This window comes from Salmo trutta, chromosome 6, assembly GCF_901001165.1.
Source record: "Salmo trutta chromosome 6, fSalTru1.1, whole genome shotgun sequence".
In the NCBI taxonomy this organism is placed as follows: Eukaryota; Metazoa; Chordata; class Actinopteri; order Salmoniformes; family Salmonidae; genus Salmo; species Salmo trutta.
Window position 1 is genome coordinate 43,180,939 of NC_042962.1, and position 20,125 is coordinate 43,201,063.

Here is a 20,125-nt window from a genome sequence, read left to right on the forward strand (position 1 = left end):
AAAAATACATTTTAGAAAAATATCATGCCTCATTTCACGTTTTCTCAAGTGAAAATGCAAAGTCTTTATTCGGCCCATCCATTCGGTTCCCATCCCACTGTTTGCACACATCTAGTTGTTTACAATGGCTTGCGTGTGATTTTCAAAATGTTCCACGTGTCAACTTTCCTATTTGCAAGGTACACATGATATGACTCGCGACAGGTTGCATAGCAGGTGTGAACTAACATTTCGATTTCTTAATTAAAACAAATTGCAAGCTTAAAGGCACCGTGTTTTGTGCGCATAATCTTATATTTCATGATGATGTTTTGCATGTGACTTACAGTCAGCATAATACACAGCAACTCGGCAGTTCTAGCAATACACCGTCTGTGCTCCAGAACAAGAAAAATACAATGGAAATCACAATGAAAATCTCCCATCCTGCTGATTGTCCTCTTACAATATACATCTGGATTTTCCTCATGAGTGAGTAAGTATAGTGCCGACATGCATGACATTTGTGGCTGCTCCACATCCCCCATAGCCTAAACAGCATGTATTCCGCAAGTTCAATAATGACTGTATTATGGCCTATAGAAATATTGGTGTGCTAATGATAATGACTAAGAGTATAGCGCGCCATACTGCTGTCGGGGATAGGGAGGGGGTCTACTAAAAAGCTAAAAAGGAAGGTAGCAACACTAGAAAATAAAAGGCTCTTTATCTGATTAGATGGCTTTTGATGTGGTTGGTAGTGAATGAATGGCACCGTATTTCTCGGTCCACTGTTCGTTATCTGCATGTTCAAAGTTGTCACCTTTATGGAAAAACAGTGCTAAAAGCGGTTCCTCAGTTTCCTGTTTGATCCTCTGAAGTCGGTAGATTTCGTTTTTTTTCACCAGGTCTGACCACAATGCACGCACACGCACACGCATGCGCACGCACACGTACACACACACACACACACACACACACACACACACACACGCTTTGATGTATGTTTGATTGTTGGGTGGAAGAGCACTTCTGGCAAGGTCATGGACACATGGGACAATCACTAAGAGATTGTCAGATTAAGGTATCATGACATTTGGAAATGTAGGACTTTTTCACATACGACTCTATGCGTTTCACACTGTTATACTATTACCCTTAATAAGACCTAATAGAACATGTTGCCTCATTCCAGGTCATTTCCTTTCATTTGTTTGAATCATGTTGAAGCCAAGTCACCTAAGAGAGATTTTTCTCCTTTCCTACCTTTGCCTGGTTGGAAATGGAGACGGTTGTGTCTGTCTTGATTAAGGACGTACTGGGTCCGCGTTGAGTATCATGGAAGGTAACCGTGCCGTTGTTATTTCTATGCAATATGCGGTCGATTGCTGTGCAGATTCAGTCATTTGTAGCTCTACGTTTTTGTCACTTTAAACGCTTTCATCTTATCGTTTGATCAAATGAGCTCTTAACTGAACGTTGCAGCAATAGAGGAAATTGTATGAAATTACATTTCCCCTTGTTATTCAAACATACATTTAACCTTTGGTAAAAGTGAGCCAGGAAGAGAGAGAGAGAAAAAACACACACCTCCCCCCCCCCCTTTAAATGTCATCGGTAGTAAGGACACGTGTAAAGATAGTGTGTGAACCAGTCTGGCCTTGTAAAAAACTCAGAGGTGAATTCTTGCGTTAATAGGTTCTGACTGGCGATGGAGCCCCCACTGAACGGCCTGCGTCCCGCCGCTGTCAAACACCAATGTCAAACGAACACCTCCTCAGGTAGCTGGAGGATAATCACACCGACAGGCCTGTCCTCAGCCTTTCTGACACACAGGACCAGAGTCATGTGGTGGAGGCAGGGTCAGGGGAAAAGGGCTCGGGTTGAGGGCTAGGGTATATTGCTGGGAATGGGGTAGGGGTGGAGGGCTAAGGTTAGGGTTGGGGCTGGGGTTGGGACTAGTTGCGGCTAAAAAAAAAAAGGCCTGAGCTGACTTGGTGCTTAGACTACCCTAGCCTTTACCTGCGCTATCGCTGACTGTTTACCCTCTGTAAGTCCAGGCTCGACCCCAGCCGTCAGTAATTACTGGCTACTCCCTGCTTTCCTACCCAAAGGAAGATTCACTCTTATCACTCCAGCGTCTTGTTCCAACATTCCTGAGATAAATTCTCCATCACTTTGTTATTCTTACTACTTAGGGGTATTAGTATTAGCATGCCCATCAAAGCAGACCTTGTACTTTCCTTCTCTCCACGGCCATATCAGTGGTCGTACATTACTCCTGGGATGCGCCATTGGCAGCAGCATAGTTGAATAATGTACGGGCAGAGTCGTATCGAACTGAGCCGCTGACATCAAAGGGAGTCAGGATGATGAAGTAATGTAAATATATGGCTGGTAGCGCGGAAGTTAGGTTAGAGCCACACAGGTACTTAGTCTTGTGAATTAAAGGATTAATCAAATTGCACTTCACGGTCCAGGTACCTGGTTGCATCAGGGCTTTGTTAAGAACATGTGTAGGAGGAGAAAGTCTCTCAATATTCTGTCTGTTTTCATTCAAATGGCAGGGACATGTAGAGAGGTGGTGAGGTAGAGGGAGAGAGCGTGTGAGAAACAGAGAGGTAGAGAGAGAGAGAGATATTTTCCCTGTATGTATTCTAATATTGTATTGGTCTGGGATATTATAGTATCTCAACATGCCGAGTAGACTACCTTGTAAACTGGCAATCACAGGATCTCTAATGTTATTACTTTTCATAATTAGTTACAGCAACACTCGTTCCATACTGCCGGAAAGGAATATTCCTTAGTAATTAAAGTCATGAAATATTCAGTTATGCCTACCTTTTCAGCAGTCTCGCAAATGAGGCAGCCATTTTTAATGTCCACACTGCCTCTGATTTTATTATAATGGCAGCTTGGCACATCTGCAATTAGTACTTCTACTGACAGTTACCGTTTCTGAGGAGCGGTAAGAGGTAGCGAGGGGACACGGGGCGGCGGGGGGACGCGGAGCCAGGCGCTATTACATGTGCACCAAAAGCCTCTCTCTCTTTAACCTTGTTGTGTTTTTTTCTTCCTCTCCGACGCAGAGGTTACCTTTTCCCAACGGTGCAAAATCGACTTGACATAACTGTTCATCAGTTTCAGGATTCTCCCCTGAGGTATTTGCATCAAATCAGCTCAGTCAAGCTTCAAGTTGAAATTGGCAGGCCAGAACCTGACAGCCAGGGTAGGGACCGGGGTAAGAGACAGGGAACTGACAGTGGCAGGGCGGGAGGGTGAGACAAATCTCTCCCTGGCTGGCCAGGGTGGAGGAGAGAAGCGAGAGAAAAGGGCCCTGAGCGAGCTAGGTCACATGGGTAATGGGCGCAAAGTTAGGCGGATGAAGGGATGAGTAGGCCTTTTTTCTCTAACTTTTTCTTCCCTTTTTCTCCTCTGCTTCCAAATCTCTGTGGTAATGGCCATCTTTAGTGTTGTCTTTTATTGGGTTTTGGGGGGGGTGGATATGAGGACAAACATTTGTTGTTTGGCTGGAATAGTGACTTGGAAAAATTGGTTTAGTGCAATGGATGATATTGCTGAGGATAAAAACCACTCAGTGAGTGAGTGCAGTGGTGGATATTGAGCGTCAGGCTTTCAGAGTTACTCTGTGCATCAGAAAAAGTTGTACACTTACACACATGCATGCACAGACACACGTGCACGTGCAAACACACGCACACACACAAACACACACACACACACACACACACACACACACACACACACACACACACACACACACACACACACACACACACACACACACACACACACACACACACACACACACACACACACACACACACACACACACACACACACACACACACACACAAAGAGAGAGAACAAATGCAATTGTAGCACCTTGAATCGCCTGAGTTACATAGAAATTGGGTTGTAGCAGGACACAGATGAGCAGTACCGTTATCTTCTTGAATTACTCTCCTCTATACCCCTTAGAGAAATCGAGATAAGGATTTGTTTGATGAAACTTTTAGTGATTCTTCGCTGCTCCAATTCTGTCTCTGCGACATCACAAAGCAGGACGAAAATTCGACTGTAAAATGTTTCAAATCCCCTAAGGAGAAAGAGTTGAAATCCTCTTAACATATATTCTTATTAAAGGGGAAGTCAAAGATCTAGGTGACTATCATTGTTTCTTGTATGTTCTCTTTTTTTAAAATCTTTCCTATGCACACATGCTTAAAATGTATTTGCCCCTTTAACAGCCATAGAGCCTGGGAGAAGTATGACACTTTCTCACGTCTTTTTTTTCAATCTCTCTTTCTTGCCCTCTCTCTCCATCTCTCCCCTCTCTCTGTCTCTCACTCCCCCTCTCTCTCTGTGAGCTTTGCATGTGACAGCCAGGGCCTGACGGGTTGATGGCCGTTCGACAGGCAGCATTGAGTCAAAGTGGTGTGACGGCAGAGTTTTGTTAAGCTGGGAACAAAGGCATGGAGATGCTGGCCTGGTATTGTCTGTGTGCATATGGGCCTTGTCACAGTTCCTCAGGATTTTATGCTCTGTTTACTCCTAGCCATCACCACTAATATTCAGAAAGGGGTTGCCTCTTTTCTCCAAAGATATGATTATATATATACCAAGTGTTGCTGTGAATCTCTTGAGGTGCTCTTGGAAAGTCAGAAGAGCAGAGACTCATAAATATTCCATTTTTTAGTGTTGATGTATGCTCAGAAGTTCTGTGTTTACCGCGTAGTATATATGGGCTATTTTCATGACCAGTATTACGGATTTTGTTGTTGTTTTTTGGAATTACACACTGTGCTCAAACTCTCTCGCGAACCAGTTTTCAAAACCCATACAAAAGCAACGAATTATAGTTGCATACACATACTGTACTTGACCCCCCCCCCCCCCCCATTTCATACTGAAGTTTTGTTCATAGAGAAGCTTCACTGCACTGCCTGTGGCTGCAGGACTCCCATGCCTCCCCTCCCTTCTCTCCTCCTCTTTATGGTCTCTGCTCAAACTGAAAGCTGTTTGCAGTGAGATTAGTGAAGGGGAGGGGGAGGCAGGCAGCTAGGTGGGGGAAGGTAGACAGGGGAAGGGGGAAAAGATGTCCGGTAGCTAGCCAGGTCAGGGTGAAAGGCCTGTAGGCCCCAAGCCATCAGCCATGCCAGATATCTCCTCTCCCCATCAAATGTGGACAGTAATGCGAACAGTCCTCTGGTCTCTAATAGGTCGGTTGGTTCCACCATTTCAAGCCAGGACAGTGTGTGTGTGTCTGACTCAGGTCCATCTAATTCACCTCTGTGCCAAACACATCTGCCTTATAGGTGCATCTCTATATCAGATGAGTTTGTTAGCCAACAAATGCTTTTAGCTAAAGAAACACTACCATTTTAGGGGGATTTGCAATGTTGATGTCTTTTAGTATTTATTGTGGCAGTGCTTGTGACATTAATATAAAAGCAAGTTCCTGAGAACACAGCCTGTAAAAGTCCTCTAAGACACCAGTCTTCTTCAAACCCAATGATATTTTCATGAGCCTGTAAAGATTATGAGTCCATTCTGGTAGTACCCATCTGTGCTTTCATTTGAAACTGTCCGCTCAATTGTAAAAGGGGAGGGAGGGGGGAGAGTGACTTTCATTTAGTTAAATAGTTGGATAAGGTCAATTGAGGTAAAGATGTAGTTAAGTTTTTGTTGTTTTTTTTTCTCTTGAGAGGATGAGTGTACAGAGATGCCACAATGTGTACAGACTTTAGGTGTTGGGCTTGATACCGTCTCAGTACATCAGTAGCAGGGCTGCCTAGCTTCTGCTTGTCAAAATTACGTTTTAACCCAAACACGTATTGGCAGCAATTACAGGGTTAAACAAAATTAAACAATCTGTAAACAGATGAACTCAGTCTGTCTGTCCAAATAATTTTTTGTTGCAAAACAATTACAAAATTACAGTAGATAAAAATTGTTCACCGCCTGTGTTTATGCAATCAACACAACGAAGAAACAAAACAATTCAATGTGGGAAAATCATCATTAATCTGCATTATAATTGCTTCTTTTTTACATCTACACCGTGGTTAATTAAAATTGTGATTAAATGCGGCTGCGTTGCCTAAGATGTCTTCCCCCCTAAACAGGTGGTACAGAATTTAAAAGTAAAGAGAAAAACGTAATTAGCATTGGAAATTGAGAAATTGCCTGCAAGAATCGGTGTTAATTTCAGTCACTGATGAGGTAATTTATAAAAGGAGCAGCACTGCGGAGACTGTGCAAACTGAGGTTGCCATCCTCCTCCTCTTCCCTGTTCCCAGCATGCAGGTGAAACTGTTTGCAAAACATTGAACCTATTTGGAATTCAGTCTTCGTTAGCATAACTTTAGCAATTCCTCTCGACTGCTACTGATAAAATAAACACCAGAGATAGGAACATGTGGCATTTGAAAGGTCTTTTAGGTGTTTTTCCCAGATAAATCCATCAGAAAAGCAGGGCCAAGGGATAAGGTCATGTGTGTGTCATTTGAATAATGGAAAACTTGTCCAGTTGTAAAAACAATGAGTTCTCTCCATTGTCCGGTTCCATCCAACAGTTTCTTAGCAGCACCGCACATTGGGATGGAACTCTTTGGTCAGGTTCCAGAACCACTTGGTTTGGTTCCAGAACTCTACGGTCAGGTTCCAGAACCACTTGGTTTGGTTCCAGATCTCTACGGTCAGGTTCCAGAACCACTTGGTTTGGTTCCAGAACTCTTTGGTCAGGTTCCAGAACCACTCGGTTTGGTTCCAGAACTCTTTGGTCAGGTTCCAGAACCACTTGGTTTGGTTCCAGAACTCTATGGTCAGGTTCTTGGCCTCAGTTACGACCTCGGTCCGATCTTCCAGATAAATCCATAGAAGGAGCAGACTACAGGCTAGCTACTGACGGCCTGTACTTCTGAATATGTTGTCTGTTAATTAACTAAGTGTTCATCACTTGACTGGCCTTGTGACGTCAGCACTGGCATGAGAGGGATATAAAATGTTACATGACGTCCCCACAATATCCCTTTTTGATTGTGGTGTTTTATCAAAGAGGTTTTGTGATATGACCCAAGTTTGTCAGTCTGGGATAGTGGCAACATTTACAAGTATGTGCCTTTATATCCCCAGCACATCAATCTCTAGGCCTCACAACACACACACACGCACACACACACACACGCACGCACGCACGCACAGACACACACACACACACACAAATGCACAAACGCACATGCACGCACGCACACACGCACGCACGCACGCACGCACGCACGCACGCACGCACGCACGCACGCACGCACACACACACACACACACACACACACACACACACACACACACACACACACACACACACACACCTCCCTCCCTTCTTTCTCCAACCTCCGGTGCACTCAGCGAGCGAGCCACAACTTTTACAGATATGTGACAAATTGTTGTGCTTTTCCTCATGTTTGACATCCTTGCTGGGATTGTTTGTTGTATTTTTTTGTTTGGCTGCATCCTGAGACCCAAGGTGGCTGCTACTGTACAGCATGTCAAATGTGGTTAACATGCAGCCATTTATCTTTAAAGCCCCTTGCGCACAATGGCTGGGGTGTGCATGGCTGATTGTGAGGAGAGAGCAGTGAGCTTCCGAGTAGAAAGGCAGAAAGTGCTTCCTTTCATATACGCTGCACCACCTCCCTCCTCTCCCTCCTCACCTCTCTTCTTCACAGAATATCCCTTCATTATTATTTTATTTTATTATTTTCAGAGTCACTCTGCTGAACAGGTCAGGCAGTATCTGACAAGGTATTTCAGAATTTTGTGAACCTTTACCAGACAGATTGTTCAGTGCAAGTGTAGTGTAACTGAGCCTCTTGTTGCCCGCTGGAGTGTGGCAAATAAGATCCAGGACAGATTTTTTTCTGCTTTTTTTTTTTTTTTACTTCAAGAATGTAAGATAGCAAAACAGATTTGTAGTGGCTGGAGGTGGGGTGGGAGGGGGTGGGCCTAGCCTATCATATTATGCCTAGCTACCTTGCCTTGCTACAGTACATTACATTTACGTCTACACACCGGGTGATGTAGGTCCAACGTTTTACAACCTAGGATGTTTCCCACCTTTTGTTTTTCGATGTGATACAGAGGAGGCAGAAACCCATAAACATGTTGCATTTCTGGAGATGCCGTATAAGCTATCACTTCACTCCTCGTGTAAGGTGTCTGGGACACAGCGGAGGTGAAAATGGACGCAAAGGAATACCGTGTAGTCATTTTTCATACAATGTTCAAAACAAGGTGATGAAAAGATAGATGTTAAATGTTTGGAGGGTATAGTGGCACATATTGAAATTGTATGGTGTGATTGAGAGAGAAAAAATCTATCAGTTTATTGGATGTATTATTTGCTGTGTCATAGATTAGTACTAACTTGTTGTGAGCAGATAAAGTTGAGACATTATTATTGTATTCAGTTTTTTCGAGGCGGGCAGCAAGGCAGGGTAAGCGAGGAGGGGATGTCGAATAGGATGTATTAAGGTGGGTATGCCTCCCTTACTCATATGTAAAGAGAAAAAGGAGAGAGCTTCTTTCTCCTATTCTCCTAAACCCTAAGGGAGTAACTGTTCTTCAGTGCATAATATACAGTGAGAAAACAATCCCTAATATCAGGGAAAACCTCTAGTTTGTTTATGTGTGCTTAATGTGAGTCTGTCCGCCTGGGAACCGCCGCAAATGGGGGAAGTATGCGTGGATTTCACAGGTAACGGGATTACGTGGGCACATAATTGATCCATTTGGGGGGAAAATGACAGCGCTCTAAAGAGGGCTAGGCTTTGGAAATGGAGTTTATGAAACAGGCATTCGTAAATTCAAAGGAATCAATACGTCAATTTTATTACATCTCCAGGCCAGATGGGCTTTAAAGGCACAGTGTCTCCGCTATTTGTATCTTCGTGCCTGTGTCTCTCAGCGTGTCACAAAGGTCCTCAGTGGCCATTTTGTTGTTGATATTTTACTATAGGGTGGGGGGAAGCCAGGTCACCATGGGATCCAATATCCCTGGCCGAGCACATTCACCCAGTGAAATATGTTTGTCAATGCAGTTGTTGACTTGTGACTATTGTTCTTAAGAAGAAGCCATTTAGTGAGACTGGCAAGAACAATAAAGTATTTTCAAAGCTTGCTCGCCCATGGTCATCCATTTATAAGGTGAGGAAAGTCGATTAACAGCATTCTACATTTTCATCACAAAAATATTCACATTTTATTTAAATACAAATGAACAAACAGCATCCCAGCTAGGAGAGATTTAATTACCCAACCCGCTAAAATGCAAATTAATAATGCAGTAAAGACTGATGCAAACGAAGAGAAATATAAGGCCATAGATGTTTTCTTAACCGGAAAAGAGCGGAGAAAATGGGCTCCAAATCTCATCATGTCTAGGATGCTGGCTTGCCTGCTCTCATTCCATGCAGGTGGGAGAAAACCAGAGGAAAAATAAAAAATAAACAAGAGAAAGAAAAAAAAAACTAGGCATAATTATGAGCCCTAGTTTTCTTGCCGTTTGTAATGCGGCTCCCTCCTCTCTCTCCTCCTCTCTCTATCCACCATTATAGTAGTTCATTTTCGCAGTAAAGTAAATAATAAGAAGTTGGTGATGCTTGCCTTTTTAATTCCATTTTCCTCCTTTTTTTGTTCTGTTCACTGACTGACATCTGCTATCAATGCTAAGCAGGTGTTTCTGTGTAAACAGACGTGCCCTGTTTGTGTTGCGCCATCCTCGCTACTGTGCACCCAAATGAGCAACGTGATTAAGAATCCTGTAAATTTTTGAAAGGAAACGGATGGCTGCCCGGCTAGAACATAATTACACCGCTCCGACATCCGCAGCTCACCGCCGAACGAAGCCAGAGCCAAAGAACAGCACCAAAATTAATAATATATAATAGCATCTTTCTTGTAATTCATAAATGAAATAAAGTGAAGGGGAGTATCTGCTGATAAGCTTTTTTTGGGTGGAAGGAGGAGGAAGGAGGAGGATGGGGGTAATTTTCTGAGATTGAGTGAAGATTATAGCCTCGGTGATGCGTAACTCAGCCCAGGCGTGTTTAGAAGAGCTTGAAAGACAATTTTTTACTTTTGCACAGTTCTTTCAGCTCATTTATTTACCAAATGAGGCCTCCAAGAAACGTTCTCTTCTGTTTCATCATTACGGATCTTTATTAGTGCTATTTGATCATCCATGCTACTAAAATGGATGATTTGGCTCTGAAGTTTCAACTTTCATCCAGTCAACCTTCTGTCTGTAGAGTTATCATGTGAGGTAGCCATGGTAATGCATACGGGTTAAATGGCTGCTTTTGTTGTTGTTTTCTCTCATCATCCAATCAGAGACAGGCAGCATACATGTCACTATAGAAGCTGAAGCAAAGTGAAACAAGAAAAGCTGTTCAGAAAAAAAGAAAGAAAGTGAGGAAGAGGAACGTCTCCCAACAATTCATGGGATGTTATCTGTCATTTCTTACACTTTGGCTTTTTGTATTTCCCATCTCATTGTTGGTCATGCTCTGTGTTAGCACGTCCTCCAGAGATAAACATCACATTCCCCACAATGCCAACCTCTCTGGAAGAGTGAAAACAGATTACAATCGCAGGTTAATCTATGGAAAAGGACACGAAACTGACAAAATGGTAGAAAATGATATACTTGTGGGGGAAGATTGAGAATACCAGTTGTTCGAAAGTGGGTAGGGATGGTATAATATCTTGAAATTCAACTTAATTCCAAATCTACCATTGATAAAACGGCATGACTGATAGACCGATGTTCTGGGAACAAATGCAGTGTGCTCGATTCTTCATGCTGATTTTTTTTTCTTGGACTGAGTGAATAAAGGCAGTCTAAAAAAAAATGAATTCTGTCACAGGAGATGTTGCATCTGAAATGTGTTGGAGCGGTTTCTCAGGGTGGGTTCAAATGGTCAGTCCTCTGGGAAGAGAGGGAAATTAAGGTAACTTGACACACTGACAGATTGAAAACCTTGCAGGGGCAATGTTGACAGTTATCCAGTTTTTTTTTGTTTTACTTCTCTCCCCATCTCGTTGGAAGCAAAGCTGCACTCCCTTTTACATTCCATGTTCTCCTGATAATACAAGGTAACTACGGGTATCATAGATTTAGCACTGCCAATACAAAAGATACCACAGCAGCATATTCAAAGGATCCCATTGAAGTGCCCATGGTAGCACCTTGCATTTGTAATCTATTATCAGTTGGACGCCATATTTATTCACAGTGTGAGCCCAACTTCCACCTTCTTGTTAAATGCTAACTGACCTTCCTTCTTGGTAAGTGTAATCTCCTTGGTCAGTGGTCAGTGGAAGTGTTATGGTTGTGAAAGGTTTGTCTCCCTGAAAAACACATTTGTAAGGGAGCCTTCACTTGCTCACTCCTATTCTTTCCTCTTTAATCAGAGGCCTGCGATTACATCCTCCATCCTCCCTTTCGAGTAAACATGATAATTACACTCCTCTGTGAACACAGAACCCTGTCCTGTCTGACGTTGTTGGCACTCTGAGACTGGGAGGGACAGGCCCCAGATGCTGACAACAATATTTGAGAAATACACGTACGCTATACACACACGCCGGCTACTTTAGGACCTTCCCCCTTGTCACGTCTAGTATGCAACGTCTCAAATGTAGTCGTATTAGATTGGGGTTTGGTTTTCAACCAATGAGGACATTTGTATATTTGTATAGGCATTCAGCATCACTGTATTGCAATATTGCAAATACAGTTGGATTCACTAAGCTGTGATCTTTTGGTGCTATGCTTTCTCAAGAACTGTCCTTACATAAAGGAGGACCTGTACTGATAGAATATAAAAAACATATATAACATGTAAACCCTCTCTTTTGCCCTGGGTGAATTGAGATTGCTCCTTGTTTACCTCGGCCAGCTGCTGTGAGATGATTTGCGCAGGTCGGGGTCACCACAAGCTACTCCGAGGACAATTTGCTGAATCAAGAGGGTGATTGTGTCTGGTGCCAGTCAGTCGCAATTAAGGACAGGATCAGGGGTAGGCGGCAAGGCCTCCAGCCCCCAAGCCTCTCTGCCTGTCATATCTTATGGCCCCGGCCCCATACAAACCAGCTCACCTGAACATAATCGCCCCAACAGCCAGCACGATGCAAATGAGCCCTGAGGTTAGCGTGGGAAAAGGAGCAGTGTCGCAGAGACCTAGGTGACCCGCTAGGCAGGGGGTCTGCCTCAGGAGAGGCCTTTGTTTCTAGACTGCCCACGTTAAAAATAGTCCCCCTTCTTTAGTCTGGCTGGCCAATGCAATGCAAGCAGGAAGGAAAAAAAGTTGGTGATATATGGTTTGTTTAACAAAAGGGGGGTGCTGATTTGTGTGTGTGTGTGTTGTGTGCTGATTTGTGTGTGTGTGTGTGTTGGTTGGGTGGGCCTGTGGATGGATAGAGGGCAGAATATTGCCTCGGTTCAGGTTGTTTCTTTCTGATGATATTTAGTGTAAGAATCACACTGGGACCTAAGATCAGAAATAAGTCCTTGGTCTCCTTGTTCAGTCTCAGTATATTCAATAGTGACTGCCAAGCCAGATTGAGGACGTTTGGAAGAAACGAGAGACTGTGAAATGTGAACACTAGGCTGTAAACAGGGACTAGGTTAAGGTTAAATGCAAATTAAACAGGAGTACCAGATAGCAGTAATTAACATGTTACTTACAGTATATATATGTGCTGTGGACCAGAAGGAGTTATGAAAAGATTGTATTTTCTGCATTTACCCATTAAATCAATCTAAAGGACAACAGATGACTATATTACATCAAATAGTGTCTATGACAACAACAAAAAATAACTCACACTTACTTTTAAGGAATAATATAAAAAATTACTCTCACTTGCTCTTCCAAGTGCCATGCTCATTTGACAAAGCTAAGAGATCATTGTAAAGAATTAGCCAAATGTACAATGTCTGTTTAGACCTGTATGGTATCATCACCTATCATGACCTTACTATATAACCTACAATGACTGTCTCTTGTCGTGTGCCTTTCTGTAGCACAGTAGTCAATACAATATTGTGTAGCATAATTGTTTCCCTTATTTCTAAAGGAAAGAGTTCCTTATTTTTGTCTCAATAACATGACCTATGACACTAAATTAATCAATGTTTTTTTCTTCTTTTTTTCTCGGTGCTGTCCAATTTGCTGTCGTGTGCGTTCGTCAAGAAGCAGGTAAGCACTGTGAAATGGTGTATGTTGTAACTGTACTTTGTGAAACAAACAGAAGGTAAACTGTCAACTTTTGGGAACTTAATTTCATGCAATGAAAGTGTGCATGATTTTTTTTAAGAAACATGATATTAGAGAAAATATACACCCCTCGATATTTGAACATGACATGCGTCCACATAGAAAACAAATATCTCTCACAATGCCACCTTTAAGAAAAATGTATCATTGTGTGGAAGAGCATTACACAGCTACATACTGTATTCTCCTTTGTGTGGTTGTATGTACTGTATGTGGTTATAAACAGCTTGTCTGAAGAACTGTTCTTACAAGGCAGCGTATTGCAATATCCCTCTCTCAATGCAATACATCCTCTCTGACACACTAATGCTCTTCTACCTTAATGATTATTTATTGGCAGTTTCTTCTTCTGGCCTTATTCTCTCCCCCATTTCTTCTTCTTCTCTCCCTGCCCCTTTATCACCGTTCTAAATCATTTCTACAAATAAGGAGCTTTTCCCAGCATGCACAGAGCTCTCAGCTTCCACTCATCAAACTTTAATCAAAGCCGCATTTTAGTTTTTGAATAAAGCACACTTAAAAAATTTAGATGCAAATTATTTTGCATTATTCATGCTCCTGCACGTCCTTGTAGATTTAAACATTTCCGAGGCCACCTTGATTCAAGTAATTACCTAGGCTACGGCTCCCTCCGTCATGAATAAGGTATTTCCTACAAGCAAAGTATGCGCCTGATGAGCTTTTAAAGTGGCTTTACACCAAACTTGTGTATTGCTTCTTGTGCATGAGTGACTCGAACATGCATCGCAATCCGTCTCAGGTGGGGAATACTGGCAGGGCAGCCATGAGTGACAGCAAGGAGCGAGGAGTCTCAGAGAGCTGAAGCCGGGGCCTCTTCTTTCTCTAGCTCCCCTCTACCACTCCCCCCACCTCTCTCCCTCTCCAGTCCCCCCTCTCTTTCTCTCCCTCAAGTCTCTGCCCTCGGCCCTCTGTATCTTTATCCATTTCACTCTGAAGGCTCCCAAAGTGTTTTAGATCTTACAGTCTTAATACCTATCTTTAAGCCAGCGGCTTTGAATCTCTCTCTGACATACAGCGGGGAAACTAGCAGCTTTCTCTGATTTACCTGAGAGCCAGAAAAGATCCTCAGAAATAATACAGGACTTTGTTGGGCAAACCCTATGTATCTGAGTCTATTTGTATTGCCTTTCTGACAAAAGATAGCAGAAAGCCTTTTGTACTAACATCCTTAGAAAAGGAAAAAGGAGTGACACTATTCATATGAATTCCTCTAAAGTAATTTCGTAACTATGTTGTAAGGGAATATGAATGTATCTGACTTAGGTATTGACTGGTACCTGTAAGTATTGACAACTGAGATCAATTCTAATTTGCCTTCCAAATTCTTTTAAATGAAGATGTCGGATTCCGTGTAGAGTCGTTTGTCCGAAACACCTGAAAGAGGTACTAAAGCCGTTGTGCCAAATATAAGATTGCACACATTCTCCTATATACATTATGCAGTAGTCCTGCTAAAAGCATTGAGACATTTATAGATATATAAAAATGAAGAAATTAAAAGCAAGTACCATTAGTCCTAGAAGAACTCGAAATCTGTAAAAACAGTAAAACCGCAAAACCGTAAAAACATTTGTTTGTTTGCCAAGATGGTGAAACAATACAGGATCACGTTTCACAGCAAAGAGTTCCTCTGGCTTCTGGAAGGAAAATAAAGTAGTTGACACTGTGACTCGATCATCTTTACTACCAGCAGAATAATTAATATTTAAACATTCTAATAATGTAGCTTGCCTTTGCCCTTGCATGCACTTTTAAGCAAAGCAACAATATTTTTCACCTGGGGTAACACAATGATTTTTCTTCCTGCTGAGTGCAATTTCCCTTTCTAATGTTTTGTGGAGCTTCCAACTACCATCATGCATCTGGGTTATTCATCCCCCAACACACTTCTGTGATTTTGTATTATTTCTCCACTACAAAAATGTATTCATGGAGATAAATATATTGAAATGAATTTTCCTGTCCATGAGAAAGAAGCTGTTCAGACCAGCCTTTCTGAATGCAGAATATTCCCTAGACAACCAAGTAATGATTCATAAAATCGAACATGTTATGAGAAGTAACGTTGAAAAACACATAAGCAGGGGAGTTTCGCTTATTTGAATATCTCAAATAAAGCACTGAATAATGCTGATGTTAGCCAATATATATATATATATTTACATTACAAGTACGTTATTAATGTAGAAGGTCAAGTCTTAGGAGTTTGGTACCTGGCTCCCTTACCTTATTTGGACTACTTCCTGAGCAGTCTCTCAAAACTCACCAGTCTCAACCAAACAGAAATCCTGCAGTAATTACCAAACATGTAGGTGTCTCTCAAAACTCACCAGTCTCAACCAAACAGAAATCCTGCAGTAATTGCCAAACATCTAGGTGTCTCTCGAGCTCTCTGGGGAAAACACAAAACAAATGTCATAAAAGAAAATTAGGCAGCTGAATGTATTCCTGCAGGAACACTAGGCGAAAACTATGAACAGCTAGTCAGTGTAGGTGTGTGTATGTGTGTGTGTGCTGTCACACAAAATGCATTACAGATGCCTTCAGGTTTTGTAATTGATCATGAAAATGAATTGCGGAATTGCTGAGTCTGAATTGAACGTCATAAATAAGAGTTATGTGTTTAGCCTGTTCCCCTTTTGGTCGATGTGTATCCATGTAGCTTAGCAAGCACTGGGAGGGAGGGAGGGAGGGAGTGGGGGGGACAGGTTGAGAGGCTCAAGAATGGCTATTTTGCTGAGTACAACACACCTTGCCTACGCTCACTGAAGCAGTAGACTATCTTTGAAAAAAGGACTCCTGGTTTATAAGTACATCAAACAGGAAAACTTTAAGACAACGTGATTGCTTGCTAAGGTGTTTGTAAAAACCAAGCTCATTTTCCTGGTGAACTGTCTATCTCTTTGATAGGGAAGGCTACATGTAGTAACCATTTGAAATCCAACAGTAGTTAGTTTTACCTCATATGTAGTGAAGACAGGGGGGGAGGGGGGTTATGGAAGGGGGGGTTAATACAAAAAAAGTCCAACAGAACCCAACTGTTATGAATCCACTTTATCCCATTTAACCTCCCCAGAGTCAGAAGCCAGAAGTCCAGATTTTCCCTGTTACCCCCTCTACCCCTGCACCCCAATCACAAAGCCCCCCTCCGAACCAATCGCAGCAGCCCTTTGAAAAGTGATAGCTCATCTTAAACAGGGTATGACAGAGCAAGGGCAGAAGGCTTCCGTTCATCAGTGCCCTCCAGGCACAGAGTCATACATAGCTGCTAGGAACGCCAGTCAGAGATCAGGAGCACAGACACTTGGAGGTGAAACCTGAGAAGATTTATAACGAGAAGGTAGCAGTTTAAGGCCACAGTGTGAGCAGGAAATAAACCTTCATGCTGTGTGAGGAGGAGGGTGAGGGCTGGGAGACCACTGCCACTGAAAGACAGAGGTCTGCTCTGCCTCCAGAGAATCCACCCAACCACCCACCCACCAGCCCCCACCCACCCCCTTTAATCCTCCAGAATAATAACCCTCCTCACCCTGGCCAGCCAGGAACACCTTTTTAAAACTTAATTGATTTCTTTAAAAAGCTGTTTCTGCTGCCACATTATATTGCTCGCTGGGAGAAGTGCCTTATGTCAATTTACCTTGCCATTCTGCATTTACCCCATCTGACTGCAGCAGACATTAGTGTAGGACTGTCAAGAATTCTGTCTAGACTGGGGTAGGATTTACACTGTGGCTAAGACCACATGACATTCAACAATTAGATAGAGTCATGTCTAATTTAAGAGAGCTTTACTTACAGACCCACAACAGTCAGGTCAGGTTGAAACCTAGCAGGTTGAACCTATCTACGGTAAGACCATAAGGGACCTCAGGTTTAAAGCAAACCTTTAGCTTGGGCTTAAAAAATAAAAAATCTATCCCAAGATTGACTTTAAGTATTATTCTCTATTGTTAAAGATGGATCAAAGGTCTTAGGGAGTTGGAGGATAATGAAGACAATGTTCGTCCAGCTCTGACTACTATAGAGGAGCACGATCAAATCAAATCATCCAATGTGAGTGTTACTCCGGGAATGTAGACACAGCCTTTCTATATCTGTTGTTTGCCATGTGTGGATGGTGGACGACGCCCATCTGCTCTTAATCAATCAGGGCTCATCCTATCCCCGAGTCTCACTGAGTCTTGCTGGGCTCCCAGCTGTAATAATACACAGCTTCATCTTAGGCCACTTCAGGCATGGGTCAGATCCTACGAGATGACCATGAAGAGAGGGGTGGGTGGGGGGGGGGGGGGCCGAGCCGTATTGTCCTAGTCGAGACTCCATCAGCCTATAGTAAGGCCAAGACAAAAAGAAGCATTTAGAAATAGAAAGTTGGTCAGATTGATCTAGAGCGTAGGCTGCTAAACAGGCCCAAGTCAAAAGGAAACGCTAGATATGTTGTTCCTTTTAGTGGCATGGATTGCAGAGATCAGAGTTTTTCACTGTTGATGTTTAGTGGAAATGGTCAGCCCTGGGGGAAGAGGAAGATACTCTGCATAACAATACCTACATCTGTCCGCTGTTTTGTTCTCTGTAATATCTGGGGTCTCTTTGTGACCGGCGCTGTCGGGGCAACGGGACTAGACGTTTGGGGAGGGGTCTGTTGTTGTAGGAGTGACAGAGCTTGTGACTTGAACGCCCCTGTGACACAGCCTTTGTTTTGCTTAGATATTTGATCCTCTTAGCTGTTCAGGTTGCCCCTCTGCTTCACCCCCCAATACCACTATACCACCACACACCAAATGCACAGTCACGCTCTCCCTCTCTCTATGTTGATCTCTCTCAATCTCCCCCCTCTCGCTCTTACACACACACACACGCACGCACGCACGCACACACACACACACACACACACTGAAACTCATTACACTCATATTATAGTCCCAGTTTGTTGTAGCCTCTCCGGCTGGTATGCCCTAATGTCAGATTTGACATACTTTGTGATAGAGCAGAAGGAGTTGATAAGGTACAACGTATTTCCTTTTTTTTTCTCAGAAATTGTATTGAAGTGAAACAAAGTTAGTGCAACAAGCCTCTGGAGAGTGCATTACAGGGCCTTTATTGTTTTGAAGCTGAGGTCATCTTTCTAGCCGAGTGTATGTGAGACAAAGGCCAAGCGTTTATTACTGGGCTATGTGTGTGAAAGGAAACCCACTCCAACATTGTTTGATGGTCAAATGATCCTTAAAAAGATAGTGGGAGTAATACTCTACTCCAGCACTGCATTGGGAAAACCATTGGCTAGCTCACTTGGCTATCTGTGTGGGTTTCCTAACAAACTAGTTAATTCTAGTCTGTAAAAAGTTGCTTATTAGTAAAGGCTTGGTTTATGTTTCATATTGACATTTTGAATCCGGAGTATGGAGTGTTGCCCTTGCGCTGAATTCTGAATTCTGAGCCTGAACGTTTCATAAAAGAGATATCAGACTTTTTTAATTAGGGATAGCCCCCTTTTTTTCAATTTTCGCCTAAAATTACATACCAAATCTAACTGCCTGTAGCTCAGGCCCTGAAGCAAGGATATGCATATTGTCAGTACCATTTGAAAGGAAACACTTTGAAGTTTGTGTAAATGTGAGTTGAATGTAGGAGAATATAACACAATGGATCTGGTAGAAGAAAATACAAAAAAAAAAAAAAAAAATTTCCTCCACCGAGAAAGGTCCCAGTTCTAGCCATCACTATAGTGGTAATTCCGATGGTGTCCACAAGATGGCAGCAGTGTATGTGCAAAGTTTCAGATGGATACTTGAAGTATGAGCGTTCTCCATGACATTTAGTGTGAAGTCACCCAGGGACATATGGGCAAATCGTGAAGGAGACAGTTGCATTCATATTACAATTTTCTGCAAGAATATCGTCAAATTTGTATACTTGGACTTTGATTTAGCTTTCCCGTATTAGTAGCCATATTATAAGTTCAACATTTGCAAAACAACCAGTTTTCATAACTTCATAACTCTGAATATTCTTATAATTTTTGTCCAAAAGGAAAAGGCATGCTGTTGCAAAAGGTTAGCACCTACATTTTGCGACAGACACAGGGTTTCCGGATACTCACGTAAAGCCCAGCTCATTGGCTATCTAGCTAGCTTTGTTTGACCCCGATTGGTGCTTATTTGACAAAGTCAGAGTTGTTCAAGTGAAGACCACCCGAATCATCGGCGTGCCATGAAGGCGTCGCTCTCTGACCAAATATGGTGTTCTAGAGGATATACTACACCCCTAAGGATATAGTGAAGTCTTGTTACGTTCTAGGATCTCTGAGGAATACATACGAACGTGAATTGACTTGTTGAAACAACGTTTAGTTTGAGATTTTCACAGATTCCTTTCTTTGCAAATTAACTGAGTGGAAATACATAATCAATCGTACATGCTATACGGACCTTTTTTTGGATATCAAAAATTATTTTATCTAACAAAACAACACTTAATGTTATATCTGGGACCCTTTGGATGATTAATCAGAGCAAAATTTCCGAATGTAAATACACATTTCACCTTCAGAGGTGAATTTATCAAACGTATTGTGGTGAAAAAGTGTTTTGTTGTTGGGAGCTCTCCTCAAACAATAGCATAGCATTTTTCCACAGTAATAGCTACTGTAAATTGGAAAGTGCAGTTATATTAACAAGAATTTAAGCTTTCAGCCGATATAAGACACTTATACAGTTGAAGTCGAAAATGTACGTACACTTAGGTTGGAGTCATTAAAACTC

General features: G+C 42.4%; 1 protein-coding gene across 9 annotated transcripts in view; it reads left to right on the top strand.

Annotated features, from left to right (window-relative positions):
* LOC115195964 (zinc finger E-box-binding homeobox 2) overlaps window positions 1-20,125 on the top strand; it is a 77,161-nt gene that overhangs the window by 8,913 nt on the left and 48,123 nt on the right. For 5 of the 9 annotated variants that reach the window (XM_029756347.1, XM_029756353.1, XM_029756352.1 and 2 more), the window contains exon 3: window positions 13,260-13,265. The exons of the other annotated variants lie outside the window; for them this stretch is intronic. In XM_029756347.1, the coding sequence (XP_029612207.1) occupies window positions 13,260-13,265 (6 nt within the window). The remainder of the gene's footprint in view (window positions 1-13,259; window positions 13,266-20,125) is intronic. 9 annotated transcript variants of the gene reach the window in all.